Source organism: Bos indicus, chromosome 22 (assembly GCF_029378745.1).
Source record: "Bos indicus isolate NIAB-ARS_2022 breed Sahiwal x Tharparkar chromosome 22, NIAB-ARS_B.indTharparkar_mat_pri_1.0, whole genome shotgun sequence".
Lineage (NCBI taxonomy): Eukaryota > Metazoa > Chordata > Mammalia > Artiodactyla > Bovidae > Bos > Bos indicus.
This window is the reverse complement of record NC_091781.1, coordinates 47999521-48026179: the sequence shown is the minus strand read 5'-3', so window position 1 is coordinate 48026179 and position 26659 is coordinate 47999521. Positions and strand designations below refer to the sequence as shown.

General features: G+C 50.7%; 1 protein-coding gene and 2 long non-coding RNA genes across 3 annotated transcripts in view; 2 read left to right on the top strand and 1 right to left on the bottom strand.

Moving 5' to 3' along the window:
- Positions 1 to 2818: 2818 nt before the first annotated feature.
- Positions 2819 to 6310, top strand: LOC139178621 (uncharacterized). The gene is made up of 3 exons (XR_011563019.1): positions 2819 to 2911; positions 3656 to 4329; positions 5871 to 6310. It is a non-coding gene; the product is annotated as an uncharacterized lncRNA (long non-coding RNA).
- Positions 6311 to 6571: 261 nt separating this feature from the next.
- On the top strand, positions 6572 to 20832 carry ITIH1 (inter-alpha-trypsin inhibitor heavy chain 1). Its single transcript, XM_019984977.2, has 22 exons — positions 6572 to 6732; positions 6970 to 6990; positions 7223 to 7389; positions 7829 to 7933; positions 8274 to 8436; positions 8978 to 9091; positions 11158 to 11283; positions 11368 to 11484; positions 12166 to 12334; positions 12424 to 12549; positions 13450 to 13631; positions 13894 to 14079; positions 14985 to 15124; positions 15890 to 16044; positions 16142 to 16156; positions 16594 to 16614; positions 17175 to 17255; positions 17366 to 17479; positions 18483 to 18684; positions 19554 to 19726; positions 20288 to 20399; positions 20555 to 20832. The coding sequence occupies exons 1-22, from the start codon at positions 6631 to 6633 to the stop codon at positions 20682 to 20684; spliced, it is 2721 nt and encodes a 906-aa protein (XP_019840536.1). The 5' UTR covers positions 6572 to 6630; the 3' UTR covers positions 20685 to 20832.
- LOC139178622 (uncharacterized) overlaps positions 18546 to 26659 on the bottom strand; it is an 11326-nt gene continuing 3212 nt past the window's right edge. The window contains exon 2 of the long non-coding RNA XR_011563020.1: positions 18546 to 19887. This is a non-coding gene — a long non-coding RNA (uncharacterized lncRNA). The remainder of the gene's footprint in view (positions 19888 to 26659) is intronic.

Genomic DNA, 26659 nt, shown 5'->3' with positions numbered 1-26659 from the left:
GATCAAATTGCCAATATCTGTTGGATAATCGAAAAAGCAAGAGAGTTCCAGAAAAACATATATTTCTGCTTTATTGACTATGCCAAAGCCTTTGACTTTGTGGATCACCACAAACTGTTGGAAATTCTTAAAGAGATGGGAATACCGGACCACCTGACCTGCCTCCTGAGAAATCTGTATGCAGGTCAGGAAGCAACAGTTAGAACTGGACATGGAACAACAGACTGGTTCCAAATAGGGAAAGGAGTACATCAAGGCTGTATACTGTCACCCTACTTGTTTAACTTACATACAGAGTACATCATGAGAAATGCTGGGCTGGATGAAGCACAGGCTGGAATCAAGACTGCCAAGAAAAATATCGATAACCTCAGATATGCAGATGACACTACCCTTATGGCAGAAAGTGAAGAGGAACTAAAGAGCCTCTTGCTGCAAGTGAAAGAGAAGAGTGAAAAAGTTGGCTCAAAACTCAACATTCAGAAAACTAAGATCATGGCATCTGGTCCCCTCACTTCCTGGCAAATAGATGTGGAAACAGTGACAGACTTTATTTGGGGGGGCTCCAAAATCACTGCAGATGGTGACTGAACCAATTAAAAGACGCTTATTCCTTGAAAGAAAAGTTATGACCAACCTAGACAGCATATTAAAAAGCACAGACATTACTTTGCCAACAAAAGTCCGTCTAGTCAATGTTATGTTTTTTCCAGTAGTCATGTACGGATGTGAGAGTTGGACTATAAAGAAAGCTGAACACCGAAGAATTGATGCTTTTGAACTGTGGTGTTGGAGAAGACTTTTGAGAGTCCCTTGGACTGCAAGGAGATCCAACCAGTCCATTCTGAAGGAGATCAGCCCTGGGATTTCTTTGGAGGGAATGATGCTGAAGCTGAAACTCAAATACCTTGGCCACCTGATGGGAAGACCTGACTCATTTGAAAAGACCCTGATGCTGGGAAAGATTGAAGGCAGGAGGAGAAGGGGACGACAGAGGATGAGATGGTTGGATGGCATCACCGACTCAATGGACATGAGTTTGAGTAAACTCCGGGAGTTGGTGATGGACAGGGAGGCCTGGCATGCTGCAGTCCATGGTGTCACAAAGAGACAGACATGACTGAGGGACTGAACTGAACTGAACTGAGGGCAGGTTTGAGGACTGGTTAAAAAGGACAGGTGGATTTTAATTGTTTCTGAAGCTGCATTTCTGGCTTTGCAAAAATTGCCAACATCCGCTGGATCATGGAAAAAGCAAGAGAGTTCCAGAAAAACGTCTATTTCTGCTTTATTGACTATGCCAAAGCCTTTGACTGTGTGGATCACAATAAACTGTGGAAAATTCTGAAAGAGATGGGAATACCAGACCATCTGATCTGCCTCTTGAGAAATTTGTATGCAAGTCAGGAAGCAACAGTTAGAACTGGACATGCAACAACAGACTGGTTCCAAATAGGAAAAAGAGTACATCAAGGCTGTATATTGTCACCCTGTTTATTTAACTTATATGCAGAGTACATCATGAGAAACGCTGGACTGGAAGAAACACAAGCTGGAATCAAGATTGCCAGGAGAAATATCAATAACCTCAGATATGCAGATGACACCACCCTTATGGCAGAAAGTGAAGAGGAACTAAAAAGCTTCTTGATGAAAGTGAAAGTGGAGAGTGAAAAAGTTGGCTTAAAGCTCAACATTCAGAAAATGAAGATCATGGCATCCGGTCCTATCACTTCATGGGAAATAGATGAGGAAACAGTGGAAACAGTGTCAGACTTTATTTTTCTGGGCTCCAAAATCACTGCAGATGGTGACTGCAGCCATGAAATTAAAAGACGCTTACTCCTTGGAAGGAAAGTTATGACCAACCTAGATAGCATATTCAAAAGCAGAGACATTACTTTGTCAACAAAGGTCCGTCTAGTCAAGGCTATGGTTTTTCCTGTGGTCATGTATGGATGTGAGAGTTGGACTGTGAAGAAGGCTAAGCGCCGAAGAATTGATGCTTTTGAACTGTGGTGTTGGAGAAGACTCTTGAGAGTCCCTTGGACTGCAAGGAGATCCAACCAGTTCATTCTGAAGGAGATCAGCCCTGGGATTTCTTTGGAAGGAATGATGCTAAAGCTGAAACTCCTGTACTTTGGCCACCTCATGCAAAGAGTTGACTCATTGGAAAAGACACTGATGCTGGGAGGGATTGGGGGCAAGAGGAGAAGGGGACGACAGAGGATGAGATGGCTGGATGGCATCACTGACTCGATGGATGCGAGTCTGGGTGAACTCTGGGAGTTGCTGATGGACAGGGAGGCCTGGCGTGCTGCGATTCATGGGGTCGCAAAGAGTCGGACACGACTGAGCGACTGATCTGATCTGAAGGACAGTTGTTTTTAATTCCTCAGGGGATTGGGTTGTAACTTAAATGACATTATTGATTGACACCCCCCCACCACACCCCCTCTCCATACAACTACATTTTTCTCAATTTGCTTCTTTGTATCAGGGAGAAAATCTTCAACTAAGAAAGAAATCAATAAGATCCCTATTTCTAGACTTACAGCTATCTGTCTTTGAAATGTTTCTGTAAATCCTTCCACAAAAGCTTCAGGAGATTTTTTTGCTTGCTCAGTTTTTTTCTTTCCCTTTGTGTACATTTAGCTTAGAGAAGCCCTCCACCCCCACCCCCCAAAAAAAATTCTTATCAGGCTCTGAATATTAACTTCCAGTTTGGCCAGTTTCTGGTCAAAGAGCTAACTAGGGGCGGGGGGTGGGGGAAAGTCCTTTCAAATAAATCTTGTTAATTTTCAGCCAGGACAAACAGTAAAGGCAAGTACAACATCAAGCCTCTCCTTCCCCGCTCCCCTGCCTGGCTTGTCTGGACTCTACAGAGAGATATTCGGGAGAGCTGAATCTGGTTAGTATTCTTACTGTTCACTGCATTTACCAGTTCTCCCAGGATCCCACCTTCAGTCTCCAGTATCTACCAGAATTTCTTAAGGTTATCTATTAATTTTAATTTTCCCTAGGCTATTTAAGGAAATAAAATAGCTTTACCAGAAAATCTCTCAGGAGTCCCACCAACACTGGGAGGGGCTCACATGGGGGTCCTCCTTTGAGGGTAGATATGAGGACATCTGTAAGGCCACTAACTTGGTGGACTTCTGTTTCGGACTTGTAGTCTCTTCAGAGTGAAAAGACAAATCAGACAGAGAATTAATAGAATGAATACCCAAGTAAAGGAAGACAGAGGGGAGCAGTCAAAGTTGCATCAATCCTATATAGCCTTTTCTTTTAGGTGCCTCTGTGTCTTTAATTTTTCATTAGCCATGAGTCTCTCAGTGAAGGTATTATGGAATCTTGAAGGCTTTTGGAGGTTTCTGCATACCAATTAAAATAGGTATCCCATTCTGTTTGTTTGATTTGGGAACCCTTGCTTTCAAATGCACTTCTTAAATAAATGCTCTTGTCTAACTGGAACCTTTCTCATATCAGCCACTGTAAGTCCAGATTGTCTTCGTGAGATTTTACCATTTTTGTAGATAATTACAACTGCCAGATCCAGAGTTCTTGGATATAAAATATGCAGTTGTGCCAGAAGGTGGCGCACTCAATTACTTGAAACTTGATCCCATTGCTTTAGCTGTTTTGGGTCTCTTAGAGCTCGACTGGATGAAGCACAAGCTGGAATCAAGATTGCTGGGAGAAATAGCAATAACCTCAGATATGCAGATGATACCACCCTTATGGCAGAAAGTGAAGAAGAACTAAAAAGCCTCTTGATGAAAGTGAAAGACAAGAGTGAAAAAGTTGGCTTAAAACTCAACATTCATAAAATGAAGATCATGGCATCTGATCCCATCACTTCATAGCAAATAGATGGGGAAACAGTGGAAACAGTGACAGACTTAATTTTTCTGGCCTCCAAAGTCACTGCAGATGGTGATTGCAGCCATGAAATTAAAAGACATTTGCTCCTTGGAGGAAAAGTTATGACCAACCTAGACAGCGTATTAAAAAGCACAGATATTACTTTGCCAACAAAGGTCTGTCTAGTCAAAGTTATGTTTTTTTCAGTAGTCATGTATGGATGTGAGAGTTGGACTATAAAGAAAGCTGAACACTGAAGAATTGATGCTTTTGAACTGTGGTGATGGAGAAGATTCTTGAGAGTCCCTTGGACTTCAAGGAGATCCAACTAGTCAATCCTAAAGGAGATCAGTCCTGATTATTCATTGGAAGGACTGATGCTGAAGCTGAAACTCCAGTACTTTGGCCACCTGATGGGAAGACCTGACTGATTTGAAAAGACCCTGATGCTGGGAAAGATTGAAGGTAGGAGGAGAAGGGGATGACAGAGGATGAGATGGTTGAATGGCATCACTGACTCAATGGACATGAATTTGAGTAAGCTCCGGGAGTTGGTGATGGACAGGGAGGCCTGGCATGCTGCAGTCCATGGGGTCACAAAGAGTTAGACATGACTGAGGGATCAAACTGACTGACTGAGAGCCAAATTAATACCTTAGAGGGCTGTCCTCAGGCTTCCCTGGGGCTTCTCAGTGGTAAAGAATTTGCTTGCCAATGCAGGAGACCCAGTAGACAGAGGTTTGATCCCTGGGTCAGAAAGATCCCCTGGGGAAATGGCACCCACTCCAGTATTCTTGCCTGGATGATCCCATGGACAGAAGAGCCTGGCAGGCTACAGTCCATAGAGTTGCAGAGTTAGACACGAGTGAAGTGATTAAGCACTAGAGTTAGGTGGGTGTTCTCTAATAGGTTTTAAGTGCTCCACCAGTTTTGTGGCTTTGACTACTGAGATTCCTAGTAGCTACAGTCTAGACCTCATGTGCACACTAGTAGAAACTAACAGTAACCTAGCCAAGTGAAGACCTTGTGTGAAGTGCCAGCAATTCCCAGTGTGGAACTGGGGAGTAGGGAAAGGACTGAACCAGCTGACCCCAAGAAATGTGGACTGGGATTGCAATCAAATGAAGAACAGTGGATAAAACCAATAGCTAGAGGCTTGGGTTCTGGGTGGAACCATATGCTAGCTGAGGTTGACCTGCCCCAGACTGGAAAGCCAATTCAATTAGAAGCTTGACACAGAGAGTGGAGCTCAGAACCAAGAGGAACTTACCCACAGCCCTTGGAAGTGGCAAGAAAGAGAACTCAGAGGATTTGTGGGTATCAATTTGCCTGTAATGCAGGAGACCCGGGTTCAGTCCCTGGGTTGGGAAGATATCCTGGAGAAGGGAATGGGTACCCCTCCAGTATTCTTGCCTAGAGAATCCCATGGACAGAGAAGCCTGCTGGGCTACAGTCCATGGTGCCATCAAGAGTTGGATGGGCTGAGTGGCTAACACTTTTCACTTCACCTTACTGAACACAGTGAGGCACTTGAGTCTCATCGTTATAGTGTCCTGGTGCTGACACTGTACCCAACCCAACACAGGGCATGGTCGATATTCATGCAGGAAATCAACATAACCCCCAGTGTGCAGTTTCATGTTGATCCATCTCACCTCCCACAAAGGCCAGAAAACAGGCGAGAAGGGCATTCTGGCCTAGGGAAAATAAACCCTTTCCCAGAAGCTGCTCTATAAGACAAAGTCCAGGACAAGTAAACAGAGATCAAAGAAGCTTCTGGGCCCGCTCACCACATCAGGGTCACGGCAGCCAGTACATCCCTACCAGGGCCATGGAGGGGGTTGAACAGAGTTGTGTCTGCCCAGTCTGCTGGGGCTTGTAGGGGACAGGGAGGGTTTGTGCATAAAATTTAAGAGACTGCAGGGACAAGATGGCTCTCTGGGATATTTGACTGCTTCTTCTTGCTTCCTAATAACACAGAGGGCATTTCTGTCATTGCATCATAGGCTTCGGCTTTGGCATCTGAGAGATGTGGGTTTGAACACCTCCTCTTTCATTTGCTGTGGGACCAACATCCCAGGGACACATTGAGGATGAAATCAGATCATAAAGGGCTGAGAGCAGAGGGTGGCTCGTAGTCCACCCTTCATCGTGAAAGTGTGGCATTCATCTTCGTCTCCGCTGCTCCCGGTTCCTCTGCATCCCTGCCCAGAGAAACGATGAGGTTTGCTTCTGCTCTTCTTCCCAAAGCTGACCGCCCTAGAAGGCGCGTCACCCATTACGTATCCCCAGAACTGTCCAGACGACCCTGGCAGGATGGCTAGAGTTGGTGCCGTCAGAAACAAGGATGTGGGCAGACACTTCCTAAATCATCATATCTGCCTCCCAGGTGACTATATGACTGTCTGAAAAGTTTGTTGATGATTAAAGAATTTTGACAAGAACACCTAATGAAGAGAAATTCATTTTTAATTGTGGCTTCTTGACACCTGCCACCGTATCACTGGTATTGCCCCTGTGCCACAGATCCGGGATTAAAATTCACAATTCACGCTGGCCGAGTGCGGTTCTAACCGAGGGGCACAGTCTGAGTCTGGCCGGGAGTTTACACAGCTGGGAATCCCCCTGTCAATTTTTGATCCCTCAAATTGTAATACTTGCCCTGACCTTGTCTAATGTTTAATCTGTGTTTATCCAGCATTGTATTTACTCATGGTCTGAGTGAGGTGACAAGGCAGCAGGAGTCTTGAGATCACGCGCGGCACGATGGGGCTGCGGGGGCTCCTCTGCGTGTGCCTGGTGTCCCTGCTCGCCCTGCAGGCCGCGGCCGCTCAGGGTTCACCCACACGCAATCCCAAAGGTGGCAAGGTATGTGGGTATACCCCTGGGCCAGAACCAGGCAGCTGAGCCTGGAAGGGAGCCCAGGGATGGGGGCTTTCCCCACCCACCTCGACTTCCTCTGAAGGGAGAGGACCCCCTAGCAGCACTGGGGAGATGAAGCTGGGGTGTTGAGGACACAGGCTACATCCCACTCCCATGCCTTAACAGATAGGCCCTGGTCCCCTGAGTGCTTGCATTCACACTTGCCCTGGTTTTGTTTTACAGAAGCGAATGGCTGTGGATGCAGTGAGTGTGGGTCTCGGCAAAGGGGTCTGTGGTGGGGCCATTATTACCGCCAGTTTCCCCCAGGTTTCAGGGCATGCCCCTGGGCAGGGGGACTCCTGACTCCCACAGACAGGGGCTCTCTAGCCACCTCAATTCCCATGGCACTGTTTCAGGCATACAGAATAGCACCCATGTCAGAGCTGGGTGCTGGGGGGCCCCCATCCTAGGCCACCTCCTGCACATCCCACTTTAGGCTGTCGATGGTGTGGTCATCCGCAGTTTGAAAGTCAACTGCAAAGTCACCTCTCGCTTCGCCCACTACATCATCACCAGCCAAGTGGTCAACAGCGCTGACACAGCCAAGGAAGTGTCCTTCAACGTGGAAATACCCAAGACGGCCTTCATCAGCGACTTTGCCATGTGCGTGCCTTGCCTGGTTCACCAGGCCCAGCCCACAGCCAGGGCTCCCCTCATACCCAAGGGCCAAGGGCCAGACCCAGCTCTGAGGGACTGAAAAGCCCTTTAGGGCCTGCTCTGGGCTGCCATCTTGGACAGCAAACCAAAGCCTCTGACAGAATGTTTTCAGCCGAGGGCCCAGGAGCACAGGCCAGCACCCAAGGCTTACTGCTGGACCCTGTGGCCGGGGCTGCCCACCTCCGTGCTAGGGTCCCTGAGCTACTCTGGGGTCAGCGGGAGACTGGCAGGGGAAGCCCTCCCCCAAGTGCTCACCTGGACAGGACCTCCTCAGTGCTACCCCCCGCCTCCATTCCCCCCCAACCCCGAACTGGGAGTGCCCCCGACTCAAGGCCCCATGTGGTGGGGGAGGGGCACTGCCCTGATGGCTTCTTCCTCCCTGCAGCACAGCAGATGAAAATGCCTTCACCGGAGACATAAAGGACAAAGTGACTGCATGGAAGCAATACCGGAAAGCAGCCATCTCAGGAGAGAATGCAGGACTTGTCAGGTGAGCTCTGGGCCCTGCCGGCCCAATCTCTGGTGCCACCCACCCCCTGCCAGCATGGATCTGAAGGCTGCAAGGTGTCTTGGGTGGAGGGCAGCCCCAGATGAGGGGATGGGAGTAAACTGGTCAAACCCACTGCTGGCACAGGTGTGTTGGACAAGACCTCTGGAGAAGGGGGCCCTGACTCTGGCCAGTCAGCTAAGGCAGGGTGAGGGTCAAAGAAGGCTGGGGGAAGCACTAAAAATAAGAGAAATTGATTCTGAGGAGTATGTTTTAAGTGACAAGGACCCACACGTCACTTACCATGTGACGTGTCTGGTTTTGGCCCTGGTGGCACATCCAGGGCCTCAGGGAGAACAATGGAGCAGTTCTCCATCCACATCATCGTCGGTCCACGGAGCAAGGCCACGTTCCGGCTGACCTATGAGGAGGTGCTGAGGCGGAAGCTCATGCAATACGACATTGTCATCAAAGTCAAGCCCCAGCAGCTGGTGCAGCATTTTGAGGTAGCTCGCGGGTGACCACAGGCAGGCGTGAGGTCTCAGGAGCCAGGCTCTTGCCTTTCCCTCACTGTGGCTGCACATGTAAGCTCAGCACCCTCTGTGTGCAGTCCTGGGCACACAGGGAGGGTACTAACTCTTCCAGGTGGGCTCCAGTGGCTCTCTGTGGCTCCCTGAACCCTCCAGCCTTCTCCTTCTGAGCCTCAGCTTGCTCATCTGTTAAATGGGGGTTCTGTGTGTCCCAGAAGTGCTGCAAAGATCATGAGAGATAGTGAATGTTCAGGGATTTTGTAGGAAACTCCCAGACAGCCTGAGGGGCTGTCATTGTGGCTGGCACATAAGTGGTGGCTGAGTTGAGGGGCACAGACATGCACATCTTCATTTGGCCAATATTTTTGGAATGCCTGTGACATGCCAGGCCCTGTGCTGAGAGCTGGGTGGGCGCTGCATATGGTGGGGGGGCCAGGATACACGCTGGCTCTTGGCTGAGACTTGATGATGGTTCCCAAATGCGAGCCTTGGTGCAGGAGTTGTTTCAATGCCACAGATCGACGTGGACATCTTTGAGCCCCAGGGGATCAGGAAGCTGGATGTCGAGGCCTCCTTCCTCCCCAAGGAACTGGCTGCCCAACTTATCAAGAAGTCCTTCTCAGGGAAAAAGGTGCGTCAGATGGCGGAGCCCTCAGAGACTTCTCAGCCTAGCTCAACCAGGCTGCCATATGGGAGAGAGAAGAGAACTCAGCACTTCTGATTCTCAAAAGCCTAAGGCTGGGGAGGGTCTGTCTGCCTGGTCTGCAGCGAGTTGCTGGCTTGCTTAAGCCTCAGTTTCCTCTTTGCTTATCTCATACTCCTGGGAAAGCATTCACGGTATATAGGACACATGTGTAAACCTCAGCATTCCAAGCCCCAGTGTTCTTGGAAACATGATTAAGTTTGGCAAGGATGTTGGCCTACCCAGTCACTTACCACTTGTCGCTTCCCACCCATCTACAAGAATTCCAGGAGCATCCTGCTTGCTCCTACCCCGGTTCCTGAGGAGTGCGGCATATGGATGGGTGATACCCAGCTAGTGCCCCGCTTCCTAACTTGCCCTCAACTAGAGCCAGGAGCAAACCGTTTATTCCCCCCCCACCTTTGGTAGTGACTGTAACAGTTCACTTAGAAGAAATGTTTCCTACAGTTTTGGAGGGGTTCCTTAGAAACAAAATGCGACACGGTGGAGTGCTAGCAAACGCTTGCTTTCAGTAGGGGCCCAAGGGAATCGTCTTTGTCTTCCTAGTAATTCTTTTCAAATATCTTTAATGAACATATTTTACTTTTATAACCAACAAACAAAATGTAAAAAGAAAGGGTCCTTAAGAAAAATGTGGAAAGTACGGAGGTACAGAAATGTATTGAGGACAGTTCAGTTCAGTTCAGTCACTCAGTTGTGTCCATCTCTTTGCGACCCCATGAACCACAGCATGCCAGGCCTCATTGTCCATCACCAACTCCCGGAGCTTACTCAACTTTTTCACTCTTCTCTTTCACTTTCATCAAGAGGCTCTTTAGCTCTTCTTCACTTTCAGCCATAAGGGTGGTGTCATCTGCATATCTGAGGTTATTTCTCCCGGCAATCTTGATTCCAGCTTGTGCTTCCTCTAGCCCGGTGTTTCTCATGATGTACTCTGCATAGATGTTAAATAAGCAGGGTGACAATATACAGCCTTGATGTACTCCTTTTCTTATTTGGAACCAGTCTGTTGTTCCATGTCCAGTTCTAACTGTTGCTTCCTGACCTGCATATAGGTTTCTCAAGAGGCACGTCAGGTGGTCTGGTATTCTCATCTCCTTCAGAATTTTCTGCAGGAGATTTCTGTGATCCACACAGTCAAAGGCTTTGGCATAGTCAATAAAGCAGAAATAGATGTTTTTTTCTGAAACTTTCTTGCTTTTTCGATGATCCAGCAGATGTTGGCAATTTGATCTCTGGTTCCTCTGCCTTTTCTAAATCTAGCTTGAACATCTGGAGGTTCATGGTTCACATATTGCTGAAGCCTGGCTTGGAGAATTTTGAGTATTTACTAGCATGTGAGATGAGTGCAATTGTGCGGTAGTTTGAGCATTCTTTGGCATTGCCTTTCTTTGGGATTGGAATGAAAACTGACCTTTTCCAGTCCTGTGGCCACTGCTGAGTTTTCCAGCAAACCACCCCCAATTTCCCTGAGCACCAGCACCAAGTTCAACCAGGCTGAAGCTCCCACTCTGGGCCCTTCCTTCTCCTTGTCTATCCAGGCAGGTTCCATTTTCTAGCACAGTGTTCTTTTTTCACTGAACAGTATGAGATGCCAAGTGTCTCTCATCCTGGTATTATTTACATTTTTGGCCACACCATGTGGCTTGCGGGATCTTAGCTCCCCAACCAGGGATTGAACCTGGGCCCCCAGCAATGAAAACTCAGAGTCCTGACCACTGGATTGCCAGGGAATTTCCAACATGCTGCTGTTATTTTGTTTTTCATTGTGTACCCGAAATGGCGATACTTATTGTAGACAATTCCAATGATTCAGAAGCATGTGAGCAAAGAAACAGGTCTTCTCTCCTACTTTGCACAGGCGTGCACTCTCAGCAGCAGGGTGAGGGTCGCATGAGACTCATTCCTATGGCTATATACGACACACACACACATGCACACATCTTATGTTGTCCTTGCAAACCAGTAATGCCTCACACTCTCGCTTGTTCCAGGGTCACGTGCTTTTCCGCCCCACAGTGAGCCAGCAGCAAACCTGCCCCACGTGCTCTACAACCTTGCTGAATGGGGACTTCAAGGTGACTTACGATGTCAATCGGGATGATGCCTGTGACCTCCTGGTGAGTCTGAACTTCTAGCCTGAGACTTACGGGGCAGACAGGGGTCCTTTTGAGAGCGGCCTCACTCACCCGTTTGTGTTTCAGGTCGCCAATAACTACTTTGCCCACTTCTTTGCTCCCCAAAACCTAAAAAAACTGAACAAGAATGTGGTTTTTGTGATTGACATCAGCTCCTCCATGGAAGGCCAGAAACTGAAGCAGGTAAATGGTGGCTCTGAACAGCCCAGTGGGAGCTTCTTCAACCCCATCGCCCACCCCAAACTAGTTTTGCCCGCAGAGCCTGGGTTTGGGACTTCTGTCCCTGGCCAGAGGCAGGGTAATCTAACAGGAAATCCCAGTGGTCAGGGCCACTTCTCACTGTGCAGCCATGAGCAAGTACACTCACTTCTCGATGGCAAGCATAGGAGCAAGGTGACAGGGCCCACAGAGTCATGACGTTTACCAGTGGGGGAGGGCTTGGAAGATGAGACCTGTGTTCTAGGCATGTGGGGATGATTACAGGGGTCCAGAGATGGCTTGCAGCTGGCAGCAGCCTCCCCTCCACACGCATGATCTGTGCCCTGTCCATGGCACAGTGAAACCATTGGTGGACAAGCAGGGTTTTAGAAACCCAGCCTCCAGGGGTCCTCTGTCGTAACCCTGCCCCCCTGAACTCCTGGTCATTTCCCTTTCCCACTGGGTCCCTTTGCCTTCTCCACGCCCTCAGCCACCCCAGGGCTCACTCAGCAGGAGGCTCCTCTCCTGTCACCACTAGCTTTCTTGCCCCTCCTGTTTGTCTGCCACATGCCTCTAACCCTGTGGGTCTTTTAACTGGGCATCTGGAGATTACAGAAGGCACTATCCTGGGGCCCTGTCCCTCCACTGACTGTCCTATCCTTACAGACCAAGGAGGCGCTCCATAAAATCCTGGGGGACATGCGGCCAGGAGACTACTTCGACCTGGTCCTCTTTGGGTCTGCAGTGCAGTCATGGAAGGGTTCGCTGGTGCAGGCATCTCCTGCCAACCTGGAGGCAGCTCGGAACTTCGTGCAGCAATTCTCCCTGGCCGGGGGTAGGGGCAGGGGTCTGGGGCCACCTTGATGCCACCTCTGTCCCCTCAGATTGAAGGCACACACTGATCTGCTTTCTCTTTTTTTGCAGCTACAAACCTGAATGGAGGTCTGCTTAGGGGAATTGAGATCTTGAACAAAGCTCAGCAAAGTCTCCCAGAACTCAGCAACCACGCCTCAATTCTCATCATGTTGACAGATGGCGAGCCCACAGAAGGTAAGTGCCATCAGGGATACCCTGGGAGGTGTTGGGTCTGCTCATTATGGAAGGCACTGGGGATGCCGTCTGGGGGCAGAGAGGCTAAGGGTAAAGCTGAGCACTTGTCTAAGAGCAGAGTTCAGACCATAAAGTCTGCAGAAGCTCCAAGGTGCTCCTCTGTCCTGAGGTGGGAAACTGGGAGTGTTTCTCCATGACACAGGGCTGGACAGGGCCCAGAAGGAGGGACAGGACTCCTAGGCTGAATTTAATGAACTGTGTTTTCAGTACCTCACCAAGCACAGGAGTAGGGACCAAGAAGAGACACTAAGAGAACAAGAAACATCTTTGCCCTTAAGGAGTCCAGGGTCCACTGGGGGAGGCAGACCCAGGAACAGATGCTCTGTCAAGGGCTCTGAAAGAACAGGGTGCCAGGAGGCCAAAAGACCACAGACAAGGGGCACCTGACCCAGGCAGAGTCTCAGAAGGCCTCCTGGAGGAAGGTGAGCCCTGAGCTCCATCTGGAAGGAGGAGAGGAGAAGCAGGAAGGCATCCTTGGCAGAAGGGGCAGCTTGAACAAAACAAGGTTTGTGCACCAGCAAGGTCTGTGCAGGAAGTGCAGGCATGTATAAAGCAGGTAAAACAGAGTGGAAAGGTCAGCAGGCCCTCACAGGCCATGGGAGGAGCCGTGGAGGGTTTAAAATCAGATTTGCTCATGATGGATCCATGGAAATGGGCAGTCTTCTAGGAGCTCTGTTAGCAGCTGTTGCATCACCCAGAGGAGACAGCAAGAGGCGTGGCCTCAAGAGGCTAGTGGGGACTGGAGATGGTCTAAGATGGGAGGCTTGGCCCCCAGAGGGTGCCCCAAGTTGCCCTCATGCCCCACATGCATCCCATCCCTACCTGGCTGTGTGGCTGCAGGGGTGATGGATCGTACCCAAATCCTCAAGAATGTCCGAGATGGCATCAAGGGCAGGTTCCCACTCTACAACTTGGGCTTTGGCCATGATGTGGACTTGAACTTCCTGGAGGTCATGTCCCTGGAGAACAACGGACGTGTCCAGAGAATCTACGAGGATCATGATGCTACCCAGCAGCTGCAGGTCTCCTCTCCCACAGCCCCTCAAAGTCACGCCATGGGGATCAGAGCCTTGGCAGCCATGTACCCACCAGCCCAGAGCAGATAAAGCTCTGGTGTAGAGTTCAACTTAGCTGTGGGACCTTGAGCCAGTTCCTTAACCCCTGAGCCTGCAATTCCTTCTATAAGGCAGCGATCCTGACATACCACTTTGTGAGGGGGTTTCCTGTTGGATGCCTAGGGTGACCCACCAGCTCTGAGGCTGCACCCCCCCCCCATTCCTGCAGGGTTTCTATGAGCAGGTAGCCAACCCCCTCCTGAGGGATGTGGAGTTGCTGTACCCCCAGGAAGCCGTCTCAGACCTGACCCAGCACCGCCATAAACAGTACTACGAAGGCTCGGAAATCATGGTGGCGGGGCGCATTGCTGACCACAAACTGAGCAGCTTCAAGGCGGACGTGCGAGCTCACGGGGTAAATAGAGGGCTGCAAAGGGTGGAGAGGCACTCAGAAGCTCCCCACCCCTGTGCCCTTGGCAGCCTCTCTTTCCCCAGAGGAGTGCCCTCACCCCACCAGGCCACACACACCCCCAGGGCTGAACGTTCTCCTAATGCAGTCATCCTGAGGGCAGGCTCAAGTGGCCTTGATAAGTGGTCATCCTTGCAGCCAACTGGACCACCTGTTATTCCCCATGTCATTCCTCCCAAAGCATGAGGCAGTGAGAGGCTAGCGTCTTCCTTCTCAAGTGACACTATTTCCTGAGCACCTACTACACATTCAGCTTTGTACCACAGTGCAGTGCACGTGTGCACATGCACGCTCGGGGGTCCTGGAGACCTGGAGTCTAGCCGTCTGGTTGTAGCTGAGGGTTCAGGACTCCGGCTTTCAGTGAGGAAAGCTGAGCTAGACCTTGGCTCCAGGTGGGTGACATTGATCAAATGGGTCCAGGTCTCTAGGCCTTTCTATACTATGAGGGTAAAACTGCACTAGAGAGTTGTGTGGAGTAAATGAAATAATCCTGTGCATGGCAAACCCCTGGGAAGAGGTGCCCCCATATCGTAGCTGAGGAGAAAAGGCACACTTGTGGGCTGCGGCAAGTTGAATGGGCATCTGGAGGAGTGGGGTGGGGTGGACACAGTTGCATGGTGGACTGGCCGGCTGTTTGCTGGCATCCCCCAGAGACAGTAACTCTATGAGAGCAGAGCCTGATCCTCCTCCCCTGGGATCCCCGAGGCCTGGGTCAACTTGGCTCACAGAGGGTGCTTGGCAACTTTTATGGAAGGAATGGATGGGTGAGGATGAGAAGTGCAGGCTTAGGAAAGAAGGGGGATGGAATGCTGACAAAGGTTCACAGCCTCTCTCGCCCTCGCCTCTCTCAGGAGGGCCAAGAATTCATGACAACCTGCCTGGTGGACGAGGAAGAGATGAAGAAACTGCTCCGAGAACGGGGCCACATGCTGGAGAACCACGTTGAACGCCTGTGGGCCTACCTGACCATCCAGGAGCTGCTGGCCAAGCGGTACCAGCCCACTGGCTGCCTAGGGGAATGGGGGCACAACCGCCCAAGAGCACGCCCCACAACCCCTGGGTCTTTGAACTAAGAAGGGGTGGTTCTGAGTCTTGAACGTGTGAGCAGGTCAGATTTACTGTTCTCTGACTTTGCTCTCTAAGTTAATATCAACCAGGCAGTCAATGTGTGGGCGGGGCCTGCAGGGGGGCACAGGGCGGCCTGCCGTTTGCTCCTACTTAGCTCTGTGGGCGATGCTGCCCTTGCCCGTGGGGCTACTGTGTCCAGACACACTCAGTTCATCCTCACAACATACTGAGCACACCGGGGTTCAGAGAGGTTAGACCACTTGCCAGAATGTCACAGCTGTTGAATTCTGGGGCACATCCCCCAGCTCTACCAAACCTCCAGGTTTTCTCTATGAAACTGTTAGTCACTCAGTCATGTCCGACTCTGCAACCGCATGGACTATAGCCCTCCAGGCTCCTCTGTCCATGGAATTCTCCAGGCAAGAACACGGGATCTTCCCGACCCAGGGATCGAACCCAGGTCTCCCGTATTGCAGGCAGATTCTTTACCATCTGAGTCACCAAGGAAACCCATTTCTCTATGGGAGGCATTTAAATCATGAGGTCCTTGAAGGCAGCCCCTGAGTGGGGCCACTGCAGGGGCTTATTCCATGCCTGTTGAACAAGTCAACAACAGCAGGAAAGGACAAGGGAATGCAAGTTTACTGTCGTCCAAGCTGCAGGCCTGGAGCCGGTGTCTGTCTCGCAGGATGAAGTTGGAGGGCGAGGAGAAGGCCAACGTGTCAGCAAAGGCCCTGCAGATGTCATTGGCCTATCAGTTCGTGACCCCACTGACCTCCATGACCGTCAGGGGCATGACAGACCAGGACGGCCTGGAGCCCATCATTGATAAGCCCCTGGACGGTATGGGCTGGCTGAGGGGAGGCTGTGGGCATGGGGAGGCTTCTGAGAACCAAAAGCCTCCAGGGCGTTAATTCTCTTTCCTTTCTCTCCTTTCTAGATTCTCTGCCCTTGGGTGAGTTTTTAAATCATGTTGACTTTTGCAAGGGGCTCTGGGTGGCTGGGCAAGTGGCGCAGTTCTGGCCACCAGACACACAGATCCCCTCCCCACACCTGCCCGGCTCCAGCCTTTCTTGGTCTCTTCCTTCCCTGAGATGCCCTTCCCCACTTTGTTGTAACCAAACTGTTGCTACCTGAGTGTTTGGGGAGCCCTCACACAGCCTGAACCCCTCCACTCCCGGGCCTTCTTTGGGGCCCTTAGTGTGAGCATCCGTTTGCAAGGAGGACTGGGACCCCCAGGAGAAGGGCTGGGACCCCTAGGAGAGGGCTGAGTCCCACAGGAGGAGGGCTGGGACCCCCAGGAAGAGGGCTGCCCAGGCCTGACTGATGTTTTGGCCCAGTTGCCCTTGGAGCAGGGAGGGTGACGCTGTCCTCTGTCCTTGTCCTCTACAGAGATGGTGGGACCCAGAAAGAGTAAGTGGCCGTCACCCTGACAACGCACGTCTTACCTCTGCTCCACGGGACCACCCTCAGTCCTGAGCAAAGCCCAGGGTGTTGCCCATCTAAGGCTGTCTCTCTCTGCTCCAGTGCTCCTCGCTCCCTCTCGCTGGGAGCCCTCAGAACTCTCCCCCTGACCCAGGCCTGGCCTCCCAACCCCAGAGCCACCAGCCCACCAGGTCCTCATGAAGGAGACCGAGCTGGGGCCAGGACACTGGTAGTGGTGATTTAGTTGCTCAGTCATGTCTGACTCTTGCAACCCCAGGGACTATAGCCCACTGGGCTCCTCTGTCAATGGGATTTCCCAAACAAGAATACTTGTTTGGGTTGCCATTTTCTTCTCCAGGCCAGGCCATTGCTCTGGGCCAAACTTCCATTCCCACATCCCGAGAGGTGTCAAAGTCTCCATGTCCACTCGTGCATCCGCGGCCTCGGGCCAGCCTGCCTGGGTGGGAGGGGCCCCAGAGAAGGAGCCACCAGCTGCAGGGAAAGCCTGGCCACCTCCCTTCTAAAGGCCGTTCACTCTTGCTGCTCAGCCTTCATGCTACAGGCCTCCCAGCCTGCTCCAACGCACTCCAGCCTCGACATCAAGAAGTTGCCAGACCAAGTGACTGGCGGTGAGTCCTTGGGAGGGTCTGAGGGACATTCCTGCCTGGCTGAACCCTTGTTCCCAGCTGGCCCCATCTGCCTAACGCTCAGTCTAACGGACTCCATGCTGTGCCCTCAGTGGATACTGACCCGCACTTCCTCATCCACGTGCCCCAGAAAGAGGACACGCTGTGCTTCAACATCAACGAGGAGCCTGGTGTGGTCCTGAGCCTGGTGCAGGATCCTGACACAGGTACTGGTGACATCACACCCCCTGCCAGAGAGGGTGGGGCCCAGGCTCCTCTGCCCTCAGCGTTCAGCCATAACCAGGAAGGACAGCGGTTGTGGCCCCCACTGCCCACACCCAGTGTACCCGCCACCTGGCTGGGCTCAGCCTGCCGCCGTCACACCCCACCCACCTGCCTGGGCGCTACATAGGGCCAGCTTTGTGGGCATGCGACCTGTGCAGGTGCACGGAACCGTGCATGGGAAGGGCCCCATGCTTGATTTAATGCTCTGCAGTTGCATCCTGAAATTCTTAATTTTTGAAGGAGGGGCCCCTTGTTTTCATTTTGTACCGAGTCCTGTAAATTATCCTGTGACCCTGCTGCATACCCCTCCCTTGGCCCTGCATGGCTGCAGGGGTCTTGGAGTCAACCTCCCCGCTGCCCCCGGGCTCCAGTGATGAGAACAATGCCCTCTCCATATCTTGGACACTTCTCCCACCCTCCCAGTCCATTCAGGTCATCTGCACATGTTTGTTGAGCACATCCAAAGGGCTGGGGACACAATGGAAACCCGGACAGAGTCCCTGCTCTCGTGGAGTTTAGGGAAGGGAGATAAACAGGTGAACAGATTCTTAGGTGACCATTTCAGAGCATGAGACAAGGATAGTTTTGGGACAGTGACAATGGGGAGGGGGCTGCTTGCTGCCCAGTTCAGAGGAGGCCTCTGTGGAGAGGCCCTAAGACTCACCTACAGCACCTGCCCTGCGTCATGGAGAATAAGCAGCTCCAAGGCCTGTCCTGGGGAGGCGAGACCTCCTTCAGAGCGCAGAACGGAGCATTCTAATCTCAGAGAGGGTGGTGGGAAGGGAGGCAGGCGGTGCTGTGTGTGGCCTGCACCTGTCCTGAAAGCCTACCTCCTTGGGTGCTGAGGCTCTCAGTGACCAAAGAGGGAGGGCAGGAGCAAAGACTGGCTGGCAGGGTTCTGGTGAGAGCTGGCCCCCGACCTGATGACCCTTCACCCTACTGCAGGCTTCTCAGTGAACGGGCAGCTCATCGGCAACGAGGCTGGGAGCCCTGGGAAGCATGAGGGCACGTACTTCGGGCGTCTGGGGATCGCAAACCCCGCAACTGACTTCCAGCTGGAAGTGACTCCTCAGAACATTACGCTGAACCCTGGGTCTGGCGGGCCCGTGTTCTCCTGGAGGGACCAGGCCTTCCTGCGGCAAAATGAGTAACCAGCTTAGGCGGGGGCCTGGGAAGGGAGGCAGGGGTGAGTGTGGTGAGGACCAAGGCATGAAGCCCCAGAGCCAGCCCCACCCCCCGAGCCTGTGGACCCTCATTCCCTGAGCTCTGCCTGTGAGTGAGGTCATAAGGCCTCCGTGCGGACATGCTGGGCCCTGTGAACCATTCCCGACCCCTCACTCCCAATTTCCTTTGGTTCCGGGATGCGTGTCTCTGGGCCTGGCTGCCTGAGCTCCTGTGGCACCCTCGCCCCACAGTCCTGTCTCCACCAAACCAAGCAATTCATCCTCCCAGGCCCAGCGCAAGGGCCACCTCTTCCCTGAACCCATCCTGGTCTCTTCCTCTGCTGAACTTGTGTTCTCTGGGCTTGTCTTTCAGCGCTGTCTTAGTATGACTTGTTTAGTGTTGGTTCTTTCCTTCACTCATTCATCTGTAAACACTGCCGAGCATCAGAGCCCAGTGCTGGTCAGTGGAGCTGTAGGGAGAGGTGGGCAGGGTCCAGTATAGTGGATCATATGATGAGTCAAAGAACACAGACTCACACTTGACAGGCTGGAGTAGAAGTCCTGGCTCTGTCACTCACCAGCTATGTGAACTCGAGCAACTTCTTAACCTCTTTGAGCTGTGGTCCTCACAGGATCAAAGGGGGAATTGAATGATATAGTTTCAATGGAGGGCTTAGCACAGGGCCTGTACAGAATATACCCAGCAGCAACATGTGGGAAGAAGTGTGGAGCAAGAAATACTCAACCATCTCAGAGGAGAGGGGGTCCTAAGAGCTGGGTCCCAAGGACAAGAGCAGCTGAACGGAGAGGTGCAGTGAAGCTGCATCCACCCTCATGGCACCCGGCCCCACAGGGTGCTGGTGACCATCAACAGGAAGAGGAACCTGGTGGTGTCTGTGGAGGATGGGGGCACCTTCGAGGTCGTCCTGCACCGGGTGTGGAGGGGGAGTGCTGTCCGCCAGGACTTCCTGGGCTTCTATGTGCTGGATAGTCACCGGATGTCAGCACGGACACACGGGCTGCTGGGTATGTCCGGCTGGCCAGGCTGGCAGAGCTGTGGGGGGTGGCGTGTTAGGACTCACCATGGGTCAGCTTTGCGAGGCACCAGGACAGGTGCACCTCCAACGTGGCCTCCAAGGCTCAGAGCTCCAAAGAGGGTCCTGGTGACGGCTTGTCCCTCAAAGAGGCTGTAATCAAACACAGTGAAACTAAAGCTTAAGTGAGCCTGAGAGCGTGTAAGGAGAGGTCCAATTAGAAAAGAGAAAGGTCCAGTGGACTCCCAGGCACCTCCTGGGTGGGATGGGTCATGGCCACACCGCTTCTCTTTGTGGCCTTCCTGCAGACCCTGCTCTCTACCCCTCCCTCCCCTCTCCCCAGCCATACTCCTTTGGAATTCCTATAGAAGCAACATATCTGCTTCTTTATAGTAAGTGAACTAGAGGTGGCTTTGGATGTTAAAATTTATCAGAAACAGTCAAGCCCTTGGGAAAAAATAGTGCCATAACTCTAAACCTCCAGGGAGCACCTGGTGAGCACAGGGCAGCAAGGCCCCCGATGGTAACCACGGTCTTGTGCATGCCTTTCCAGGACAATTCTTCCACCCCTTTGATTATAAAGTGTCCGACCTCCACCCAGGCTCTGACCCCACAAAAACAGATGCCACAATGGTGGTGAAGAACCGCCGCCTGACAGTCACCAGGTGGGTGGACTTTTCTCCCAGCATCTCTGCCCTTGGCCTTCTCCATCATTGGTCCAGGTCTTCTTCTAGGTGTCACATGGGTCGGGTGGGCGTCCTGGGGAGGTACAGCCCTGCTGGATCTAAAAGGTGACCCCAGCTGGCATATTTCTCCTCAGGGGCTTGCAAAAAGACTACAGGAAGGACCCCCGACATGGGGCTGAGGTGACCTGCTGGTTCATTCACAACAATGGGGATGGGCTGATTGACGGCATCCACACTGACTATATCGTCCCTGACATCTTCTGAGCTCCAGCTGGCACACCCATCCTCCCTTGGGACCACGGCAGAGGGGCAGGGTAGCATCCTGACCTGCTGCACTGGCCACACCTTCCCGTTCAAGCTGGTCTCCTATGTCAAAGCACTCATGATTTCCATTAAAGAGAAGCTATGTCTAGCTCAGCCTGGCTGCTTTTGGGGAACACGGGGTGGCAAGGAGGCAACCCAAGATGTTGCTCCTCAGAAGGGCTCAGGAGTCACAGCAGACCTGGAGGCCGGGAGGGAGCCTGCACCAACTCTGCCTCCACCCCCACCCCCATTCTCTGTAGCCGTCTGGCCCTGTGCCCTCTGAATGCCCGAGTGTCCCATGCACATGGCTTCCCCTATTGGTCCAGAGACCAAAGGACACGCTGGCGGATTGTATAGGAATGACCCACAATGGCCGAAGCTGCCCCAGTGCTTCCTGCAGTCAGGTACTGTTTTCAGTGCCTTTGCTGAATTAACTGAATATATACATACTCCCAACAGCGCTAGGGCTTCCCTGGTGACTGAGACGGTAAAGAATTTCCCTGCAAAGCGGGAGACCTTGGGTTCAATCCTTGGGTTGAGAAGATCCCCTGGAGAAGGGAAGGGCAACTCACTCTGGTATTCTTGCCTGGAGAATCTCATGGACAGAGGAGCCTGGCGGGCTGCAGTCCAGGGGGTTGCTAAGAGTTGGACACGACTGACTGACATACTTTCACTTCCATGCTCCCAACAGCCCTAGGGGACACTTTTGTCATGACTGTTTATATCCGAGGTTAGGTAACTTGTCGCAAATCCCTCACGGTTTAAGTGGTGGAACTGGGATTTGAACCGATTCTATCTGGCATCAGCATCTATGTGCTTAACCACTCCATGTAAATTTTCTGGCGGCTGACGGCCAAAGTTTGTTCTAGATCTTTCTGAGTTCAGTTCAGTTCAGTCGCTCAGTTGTGTCCGACTCTTTGTGACCGAATGGACTGCAGCACGCCAGGCCTTCCTGTCCATCACCAACTCCCGGAGCTTACTCAAACTCATGTCCATTGAGTCGGTGATGCCATCCAACAATCTCATCCTCTGTCATTCCCTTCTCCTCCCGCTTTCAATCTTTCCCAGCATCAGGGTCTTTTCAAATGAATCAGTTCTTTGCATCAGGTGGCCAAAGTGTAGGAGTTTCAGCTTCAGCATCAGTCCTTCCAATGAACACTCAGGACTGATCTCCTTAGGATGGACTGGCTGGATCTCCTTGCTCTCCAAGGGACTCTCAAGAGTCTTCTCCAACACCACAATTCAAAAGCATCAATTCTTTGGCACTCAGCTTTATAGTCCAATTCTCACATCCATACATGACTACTGGAAAAAACAGCTTTGACTAGACAGACCTTTGTTGGCAAAGTAATGTCTCTGCTTTTTAATATGCTGTCTAGGTTGGTCATAACTTTCCTTCCAAACACCAAGTGTCTTTTATTTTCATGGCTGCAGTCACCATCTGTAATGATTTTGGAGCCCCCAAAAATAAAGTCTGTCATTTTTTCCATTGTTCCCCCATCTATTTGCCATGAAGTGATGGGACCAGATGCTATTATCTTACTTTTCTGAATGTTGAGTTTTGAGCCAACTTTTTCACTCTCCTCTTTCACTTCCATCTTTTCACTTTCATCACTAAAGAGGCTCTTTAGTTCTTTGCTTTCTGCCATAAGGGTGGTGTTATCTGCATATCTGAGGTTATTGATATTTCTCCCGGCAATTTTGATTCCAGCTTGTGCTTCATGCTGGACTGAAGGAAGCATGATATACTCTCATGATGTACCCTGCATATAAGTTAAATAAGCAGGGTGAAAATATACAGCCTTGATGTACTCCTTTTCCTATTTGGAACCAGTCTGTTGTTCCATGTCCAGTTCTAACTGTTGCTTCCTGGCCTGCATACAGATTTCTCAGGAGGCAGGTAAGGTGGTCTGCTATTTCCATCTCTTAAAGAATTTTCCATAGTTTGTTGTGATCCACACAGTCAAAGACTTTGGCATAGTCAATAAAGCAGAAATAGATGTTTTCCTGGTATTCTCTTGCTTTTTTGACGATCCAACAGATGTTGGCAATTTGATCTCTGGTTCCTCTGCCTTTTCTAAAACCAGTTTGAGCATCTGGAAATTCATGGTTCACATGCTGTTGAAGCCTGGCTTGGAGAATTTTGAGTATTTACTAGCATGTGGAGATGAGTGCAATTGTGCGATAGTTTGAGCATTCTTTGGCATTGCCTTTCTTTGGGATTGGAATGAAAACTGACCTTTTCCAGTCCTGTGGCCCCTGCTGAGTTATCCAAATTTGCTGGCATATTGAGTACAACACTTTCACAGCATCATCTTTCAGGATTTGAAATAGCTCAACTGGAATTCCACCACCTCCACTAGCTTTGTTCATAGTGATGCTTCCTAAGGCCCACTTGACTTCACATTCCAGGATGTCTGGCTCTAGGTGAGTGATCACAGCATCGTGGTTATCTGGGTCATGAAGACCTTTTTTGTATAGTTCTTCTGTGTATTCCTGCCACCTCTTCTTAATATCTTCTGCTTCTGTTAGGTCCATACCATTTCTGTCCTTTATTGTGCCCATCTTTGCATGAAATGTTCCCTTGGTATCTCTAATTTTCTTGAAGAGATCTCTAGTCTTTCCCATTCTGTTGTTTTCCTCTATTTCTTTGCATTGATCACTGAGGAAAGCTTTCTTATCTCTCCTTGCTATTCTTTGGAATTCTGAAATCAAATAGGTATATCTTTCCTTTTCTCCTTTGGTTTTTGCTTCTCTTCTTTTCACAGCTATTTGTAAGGCCTCCTCAGACAACCATTTTGCCTTTTTGCATTTCTTTTTCTTGGTGATGGTCTTGATCACTGCCTCCTGTACAATGTCACGAACCTCTGTCCATAGTTCTTCAGGCACTCTATCAGATCTAATCCCTTGAATCTATTTCTCATTTTCAGTGTATAATCATAAGGGATTTGATTTAGGTCATACCTGAATGATTTAGTCATTTTCCCTATTTCTTCAATTTAAGTCTGAATTTGGCAATAAGGAGTTCATGATCTGAGCCACAGTCAGCTCCTGTCTTGTTCTTGCTGACTGTATAGAGCTTCTCCATCTTTGGCTGCAAAGAATATAATCAATCTGATTTCGGTGTTGACCATCTGGTGATGTCTGTGTGTAGAGTCTTCTCTTGTGTTGTTGGAAGAGGGTGTTTGCGAAGACCCGTGTGTTCTCTTGGCAAAACTCTACTAGTCTTTGCCCTGCTTCATTCCGTATTCCAAGGCCAAATTTGCCTGTTACTCCAGGTATTTCTTGACTTCCTACTTTTGCATTCCAGTCTCCTATAATGAAAAGGACATCTTTTTTGGGCGTCAGTTCTAAAAGGTCTTGTAGGTCTTCATAGAACCATTCAAGTTCAGCTTCTTCAGCATTATTAGTCAGGCCATAGACTTGGATTACTGTGATATTGAATGGTTTGCCTTGGAAATGAACAGAGATCATTTTGTCATTTCATTTTTGAGATTTCATCCAAGTACTGCATTTCAGACTCTTGTTGACTATGATAGCTACTCCATTTCTTCTAAGGAATTCTTGCCCACAGTAGTAGCTTTAATGGTCATCCGAGTTAAATTCACCCATTCCAGTCCATTTTAGTTGATTCCTAAAATGTCAACATTCACTCTTGCCACCTCCTGTTTGACCACTTCCAATTTGCCTTGATTCGTGGACCTAACAATATTGCAGGTTCCTATGCAATATTGCTCTTTACAGCATTGGAATTTACTTCTATCACCGGTCATATCCACAACTGGTGTTGTTTTTGCTTTGGCTCCGTCTCTTCATTCTTTCTGGAGTTATTTCTCCACTGATTTCCAGTAGCATATTGGACACCTACCAACCTGGGGAGTTCATCTTCCAGTGTCCTATCTTTTTGCCATTTTAATACTGTTCATGGGGTTCTCAAGACAAGAATACTGAAGTGGTTTGCCATTCCCTTCTCCAGTGGACCACATTTTGTCAGAGCTTTCCACCATGACCCGTCTATCTTGGGTGGCACCACATGACATGGCTCATAGTTTCATTGAGTTTGACAAGGCTGTGTTCCATATGATCAGATTGGTTAATTTTCTGTGATTGTGGTTTTCATTCATTCTGTCCTCTGATGGAGGAGGATAAGAGGCTTATGGAAGCTTCCTGATGGGAGAGACTGAGAGGAAACTGGGTCTAGTTCTGATGAGTGGGGCCATGCTTAGTAAATCTTGAATCCAATTTTCTGTTGATGGGCGGGGCTGCGTTCCCTCCATGTTATTTGACCTGAGGCCAAACTATGGTGGAGGTAATGAAGATAATGGTGACCTCCTTCAAAAGGTCCCAGGCACGCACTGCTGCACTCAGGGCCCCCAGCCTGCAGCAGGCCACCACTTACCCACACCTCCGCCGGAGGCTCCTGGACACTCACGGGCGAGTCTGGGTCAGTCTCCTGTGGGATCACTGCTCCTTTCTCCTGGGTCCTGGTGTGCACACGGTTGTGTTTGTGCGCTCCATGACTCTGTCTCCCCAGTCCTGTGTAAGCTCTGGTGGCTCTATGGTGGGGTTAATGGTGACCTCCTCCAGGAGGACTTATGCCAGACCCAGGTCTACTGCACCCAGAGCCCCTGCCCCTGCAGCAGTCCACTGCTGACCTGCACCCACAGGAGACACTCAAACACAGTTCTGTCTTAGTCTCTGTCGGGTCTCTGGGTCCTGGTGCGCCCAAGGTTTGTTTGAGCCCTCTGAGGGTCTCTGGTGGGTATGGGGTTTGATTCTAAATGTGATTTCGTGATTTCACCCCTCCTTACCATCTTGCTGAGACTTCTCCTTTGCCCTTGGAAGTGGGGTATCTCCTCAAAGTCGCTCCAGCACCACGCAGCTGCCACTCCAGATCTAGATCTTTCTAAGTATTACTTACCATGAGCATGTGAAAAAAAAAAAAAAAAAATATATATATATATATATATATATAATATGGACTTGGAGTCCTGAAGAAGTCCTGCCAGGAACTAGAGGCTCACTCACTGCAGTCAGGGCCTCAGGAAGCAGTTCCCAGGCCTCCACCCTCCACTGGATTTCCCAGCTGGGGGTTGGCACTTCTGGGAGCAGGCAAATCTCCCCAAAGCAGAGACAGCCACTGCCCAGAAGCTCTGACTTCATGAATAGCAGCCCACTGACTCCTCACAATGGGGCCTGGAATGACCCCTTCAGAATTTCTTTCCTGGCTTTGTCTGGGGGCCCAGTTGAAATGTGACATTACAGGGTGTGGGGAGATGACCTTGTACTTTGGGGAGCCACTGGCCCTTCTGGCAAAGTGTGATGGGCCTCTACTCCCTTCTTTCCAGAGCATTGCTGTTTTTCTGGTCTTCTGTCTGGTTCCTGCCCCAAATGAGGACTCAGATTGACAGCACAGAGGCTGAGGCCCAGGGCTGCCCCAGGCCCAGGGACATAGAGCCCTGAGGGACAGCCCGTGAAGGTTCAGAGCCTAGCCCACTGTTTGGAGTATTCTGGGCTTCTTAAGGGAGGGCCATGGCCTGCCAGCTGGCTGGTCATCCTGAGCAAAGCCCTGCCTAACTAGGGCCTCTTTTTCCCATCCTATAGAGTAGAAATAGGGTGAACCTGAAGATGTCTTAGATTCCATTTAATTCCAAATTCTGTCTAATGACTCTGGCTCCCTCAAGTCCCCAGATGTCCCTCAGGGGCCTCTTGAGCAACCTCAGAATTTCCTATTATGAGTTGTTCCTCCCACAAAGCTCTAAGTAGTGAGGGATGAGGTGGCAGCCTGGAGGAAAGGGGCTGGGGGTGGGCATGAGGAGGGGCTGCTGGGCAATGCTGGCAGGACAACAGTTCTGCCACAGCCCCAGGGCCTAGCGGTCAGTGACTGCAGACACTGAAGGTGATTGCATGAACCATGTGGAAGGGCCCTTCTTCTT

Coding starts and splice junctions, on each gene's coding strand:
- ITIH1 (XM_019984977.2), top strand. CDS start 6,631: ATGGGGCTGCGGGGGCTCCTCTGCGTGTGCCTGGTGTCCCTGCTCGCC. Junction 14,080..14,984: donor CGGACGTGCGAGCTCACGGG/GTAAATAGAGGG, acceptor CGCCTCTCTCAG/GAGGGCCAAGAATTCATGAC. Junction 20,400..20,554: donor CGCCGCCTGACAGTCACCAG/GTGGGTGGACTT, acceptor ATTTCTCCTCAG/GGGCTTGCAAAAAGACTACA.